This window comes from Populus alba, chromosome 5 (assembly GCF_005239225.2).
Source record: "Populus alba chromosome 5, ASM523922v2, whole genome shotgun sequence".
In the NCBI taxonomy this organism is placed as follows: domain Eukaryota; kingdom Viridiplantae; phylum Streptophyta; class Magnoliopsida; order Malpighiales; family Salicaceae; genus Populus; species Populus alba.
Window position 1 is genome coordinate 14235664 of NC_133288.1, and position 5865 is coordinate 14241528.

At 35.3% G+C, this 5865-nt stretch overlaps 1 protein-coding gene across 1 annotated transcript; it reads right to left on the reverse strand.

The window, feature by feature from the left end:
• Positions 1-1713: 1713 nt before the first annotated feature.
• LOC140955636 (uncharacterized) lies at positions 1714-4235 on the reverse strand. Its single transcript, XM_073409408.1, has 5 exons — positions 3563-4235; positions 2999-3094; positions 2692-2884; positions 2233-2252; positions 1714-2063 (listed from the first exon to the last, which is right to left on the reverse strand). Exons 1-5 carry the CDS (start codon positions 4233-4235, stop codon positions 1714-1716), a joined length of 1332 nt encoding a protein of 443 aa, XP_073265509.1.
• Between the last annotated feature and the right edge of the window lie 1630 nt (positions 4236-5865).

Genomic DNA, 5865 nt, shown 5'->3' on the forward strand with positions numbered 1-5865 from the left:
TCTTCAATCTCATCTTCATTACTAACATATTACAAGCAATGCATGAATCAAAAGGTCTTATTTCCGGTTGTAATGGGGTTAAGGTTAAGGTGAGGTAAAAGAGAGTAAAAGAGAAGGTTCAAATCAAAGAAAGTAGAGCATTCTAAAAAATGATATTTCAAACAAGATATTCCATCAAAGCACATAAATTTTCCATCTTTAATCACCAATGCTTAACTTCTTTTGATTTCAAGCTCTTTCAACATAAAATCTTAAGAACATAAAGGAACACTTCTTTCTTTCTTTCTTTCTTTTTTCTTTTCTTTTTTTTTTCACCTTTGGCAACTTGCCCATATTTTCATCAAGCATCACTTCTTCTTTCTTTTCACATAATTTCCAACCATAATTCCATAAGATATCACAAGTATATGCTCTACTAATCCTTGGCCAGGGGAAAAGGAAAACATATAAAAAGTTAAGGCTTATACATGGATAAAGCAAAGAAAAGATAAACAAGCTCAAAAGGGGCTCACTAAGGATAATATGTTTTAGGTTGGCTTTTTGGCTCAAATGGTTAAAATTCCTAATGCCTTTATCATCTTCATGTATATATGTAATGCGAATGTAATCTTAACAAGATATGAAGCAAGTTCTAAAGATGCATATCAATGAAAGAATGCACACTCAAAGAATATAATGTTGAAGGCTCAAAAGCTTACATAGGAATAACACTATAAAGTCAACATGGCATATTCTCAAAGTCAATCCCTAAACCAATTAAACCTTAAAATTTGCATGCATACTCCTTCATTTGATTTATATCTTCATCTATCTCAATTAATTCTCATACATAATGCTCATATTCTCAAAAACCAATGAAAGTTAAAAAGATCAAACACAATTTTATTTTTTTTCAAAGAACAACAAAGAAAACTAAAACAATTTTTTTAAAAAAAAGAACAACAAAGAAAACTAAAATAAGAAAACCAAAATTCTCCCAATACCCCCACACTTAAAACACAACATTTTCCTCAATGTTGAAATAAAAGCAAAGGAACATAAGAGAATGACAGAAAATAAATTAAAAAGCAAAAAAATAAAAGATAAGGAAAAAGAAAGCAAATCTGATTATTATTTTTTTGAGCTGGGTTGCCTCCCAGGAAGCGCTTTTGTTTTATGTCATTGGCTTGACATGTGACATGCTCATTCTTCATAGATTGGTTCAGCTAACTCTACAGAAGCGGTGAGTTCTGCCGTCCACCCTTTATAAAAAGGTTTCAAACAATGTCCATTGACCTTGAGTACTTTGTTGGTTTCTAAACTTGTAATTTCAACTGTACCACAAGAAAAAACATTAGAAACAACACAGGGTCCAATCCAACAGGAGCGCAACTTTCCAGGAAAAAGTTTCAAACGCGAATGATAAAGAAGGACTTTGTCTCCAACATTAAATTCTTTTCTTATAATCATTCGGTCATGGAGACTCTTAGTCTTTTCTTTGTAAATCCTTGCATTCTCATAAGCATCATTTTGAATCTCTTCCAACTCTTGCAATTGCAACTTTCTTGCAATCCTAGCAGCATCATAATCCATGTTACATTTTTTAATGGCCCAAAAAGCTTTGTGTTCAAGCTCCACCGGTAGATGACATGCTTTTCCATAAATCATCCTATAAGGTGACATTCTTATAGGTGATTTGTAAGCAGTCCGATAAGCCTAGAGTGCATCACCAAGTCATAGACTCCAATCTCGTCGGTTGGGTTGCACTGTCTTCTCCAAAATGGACTTGATTTCTCGATTTGAAATTTCAGCTTGGCCATTTGTTTGAGGATGGTATGCTGTGGAAGTCCGATAAGTCATATGATATTTGCGTAACAATGCTTCCATTGAACGATTGCAAAAATGAGTACCACGATCACTAATGATAACTTTAGGGATTCCAAACCTGTCAAATATATGAGTCCTGATAAAATCTAAAACAACCTTAGCATTGTTAGTTCGTGTGGCTTTTGCCTCAATCCATTTGGACACATAATCAATAGTAAGAAGGATATAAAGATTGCCAAAAGAAGAAGGAAATGGACCTATAAAATCAATACCCCAAACATAAAAAATTTCACTTATAAGAATATTCATTAAAGGCATTTGATTTTTATAAGTGATATTACCTGTTTTTTAGCATTTTTCACATGATTTGCAAAAATGATATACATCCTTAAAAATAGAAGGCCAATAAAAACCACTTTCAAGTACCTTGTGGGCTGTTCTTTTTGCTCCAAAATGCCCACCACAAGAATGAGAATGACAAAAGGTAAGAATGGAATGAAATTCATCTTGTAGTACACATCTCCTAACTACTTGATCCACACAAAATTTCCACAAATAAGGAATATCCCAAAAATAATATTTAGCATCAGCATATAACTTGTCTTTTTGGGATGTAGACAAACCTGGAGGGAATTCTTTGGTGACTAAATAGTTCACCAAATCAGCATACCATGGTCATGTAGAGGAATGTAACACATACAACTGCTCATCAGGGAATGTCTCTCGTATTATTTCAGTTTGTATATCCTTAGTCCTTAGTCGGCTCAAATGATCAGCCACATGGTTTTCGACACCTTTTTTGTCTTTAATCTCAAGATCAAATTCTTGTAAAAGCAAGATCCACCTAATCAATCTTGGTTTGGACTCCTTTTTCTTTAAAGATACCTTAAAGCTGCATGGTCAGTAAAAACAATGACTTTTGTACCAAGTAGATATGACCTGAATTTTTCAAGAGCAAACACTACTGCAAAAAGTTCATTTTCAGTTGTATGGTAATTGCATTGTGCTCCGTCCAATATGCAGGAAGCATAAGCGATAACATGCAAATTCTTCTCTATTCTTTGCCCAAGGACAGCCCCTATCGCATAGTCACTCGCATCACATATTATCTCAAAAGGCTCATCCTAATTTGGTGGTTGGATGATAGGTGCAGATGTGACACGCTTTTTAAGCTCATCATGGGCATCTTTACATGCTTGATCAAACACAAAATCCACTTCTTTGGCTAATAGTTTGCATAAGGGTGATGTAATCTTCGAGAAATCTTTGATAAAACGTCGATAGAAACCTGCATGGCCAAGAAAAGAACGAATTTCCCTCACGCAGGAGGGGTAAGGCAATGATGAAATAACATCTATTTTAGCTTTATCAACCTCTAATCCACATGAAGAAACAACATGCCCAAGAACTATTCCTTGTTCTACCATAAAATAACACTTTTCATAGTTTAAGACAAGGTTGGTTTCAATGCACCTTTTCAAGATCAAAGATAAATTTTCTAGACATTTATCAAAAGAATCACCATACACTGTGAAATCATCCATGAAAACCTCAATTATTCTTTCAACATAATCAGAAAAAATACTCATCATGCATCTTTAAAAAGTTGCAGGTGCATTACACAGACCAAAGGGCATTCTCCTATATGCATATGTACTAAATGGACATGTAAATGTAGTCTTTTCTTAATCCTCAGGATTAATAACAATCTGATTGTATCCACTATATCCATCAAGAAAGCAATAAAAAGACTTACCTGTTAGGCGTTCAAGCATTTGATCCATGAATGGTAATGGGAAATGATCTTTGCGTGTAGTAAGATTTAGCTTTCTATAATCAACACACATTCTCCATCCACTCGAGATGTGAGTAGGAATGAGCTCATCCTTTTTGTTTTTCACCAACGTGATTCTGGTCTTTTTAGGCACCACATGGATTGGCGCTACCCATTTACTATCCGTGATGGGATAAATGACTCTTGCATCTAACAGTTTTAAAATTTCAGCTTTCACTACCTCCATCATAGGTGGGTTCAACCTCCTTTGCATTTCCCTTGTTGGTTTCGCATTGTCCTCCAATAGTATGTGATGCATACATATTGAGGGACTAATGCCCTTGATGTCAGCTAAAGTCCATCCAATGGCCGTCTTGTGATCACATAACAACTTCACAAGTTTTTCCTCTTGCGTATTTGTCAAACCTATTGCTATAATAACGAGAAGTGTATTGTTTTCACCAATGAATACATACTTCAAATTATCGAGCAAAGGTTTCAATTCTAACTCGGGGGCCTGTAAAATAGATGGCAAAAGCTTTTTATGTGAAAGTATTAAATCAACAAAGACATTACCATGGGGAACAGTTTGTAAAGATTGCAAATCCAATGCTGATTCGTGCACGTTTTGGGGAACACATATGTGCCTCTCCATCTTTTCTATCTCGGTAAAATCATAGCTATAGCTCAAGGCTACACTTAATCCATCCTCACACTCAAAATCAAAAACTTGCTGTACATACTTATCAACTTGGTCATAGCATGTGATAGAATAAACATTGCTATAAGGATATTTCATTGCATCATGAAAATTAAATTCAATCTTTTCATCTCCTACTTCTATAGACAAAGTATCATTACCACAATCAATCTTTGTATTGGAAGTTTTCAAGAATGGTCTCCCAAACAATTTAGGAGTGTTGTTTGATGAATCACAAGAATCATGTTCCATATCAAGAATATAAAAATCACATGGAATGATCAAACTATCAATCTTGACTAGGACATCTTCTATCACACCAAGTGGGTAAACAAAACTATGATCTGCAAGTTGTATTACAATGCTAGTTTTATTCAAAGGCTCAAGACTAAGAGAATCATAAACATGTTTGGGCATAACACTAATGGATGTACCTAAATCACACAAGGCCCTTTTGAAACTAGCATTACCAATAACACATGGGATAGTAAACGCACCTGAGTCCTTTTGCTTCAAAGGCATATTCTTTTGAACAACAGCAGATACAACTTCACCCATACTTACCATTTCATGACCTTTCAGTTTGAACGCTCTCTTGGTAGTACACAACTCCTTTAAAAATTTGGCATACTTAGGAATTTGTTTGATAGCATCAAGTAAATGAATGTTGAGTTCTACTTTCTTGAAGACCTCTAAAATCTCTTTTTCTTTGTCCTCTTTCTTTGACCTATAAGAACTCACAGGAAAGGGTGGAATTGTTTTAAAACTGGAATTCATTAAGTGAGGAGTTACCTTTGGAGTGTTGGTCTTTGTTTCAGTTTGTGGAGAAGGAGGATGTTCCTTTTTTGTACTCAATTCAGTTTCTATCTCTTCTTCTTCCTCCATCTCAATTTGTTTTAACCTTTTCTCTTCAAGTTCTTTCCCACTTCACAGCATGATCGCACTAACATTCTTTTTTGGATTCAATGCTTGAGAGGGAAATTTTCCATTCATTTGTGCTTCCAATTTCCCCACACTTGAAGCTACTTGTCCCATTTGCTTCTCCAAGTTGTGAATACTTGACCTTGTTTCCTGTTGAAAAGACATGACATTTTGTTGCAAGGTCACAATCTTAGAAGCCAAAGTTTTCATCATCTCACGAAGATCATCACTGGATGACGACCCCATAACATTGGAGTTTGTAAATGGAGGAGGTTGTCTTGCTTGATAATTATGTTGGGGCTGAAATCCATTGGGATGGAATTGTCGACCTTGATTGCCTTGTTGAGGTTGGTTCCCATACCGTAGGTTAGGATGATCTCTCCATCCAGGATTGTACGTGTGGGAAAAAAAATCATATTTACATTGGGGCTGTCCATTAAATCCTCCATCAACTGCGTTAGCTTGTTCAATGTAATCTTTTTGCATTGTTGGGCACATATCTGAAGTATGTCCTTATAAGGAGCATATGCTACAAGCTTTCACCTGTTGTACATTGCCACAAGCCAAATAACGCACAAGAGAAGTAAGATCATTAACTTTATTCTCAAGGTTAGAAATACTTACCTCATTTACTCGTTTGTTTGCGAAGTCTCCTTGCATGCCA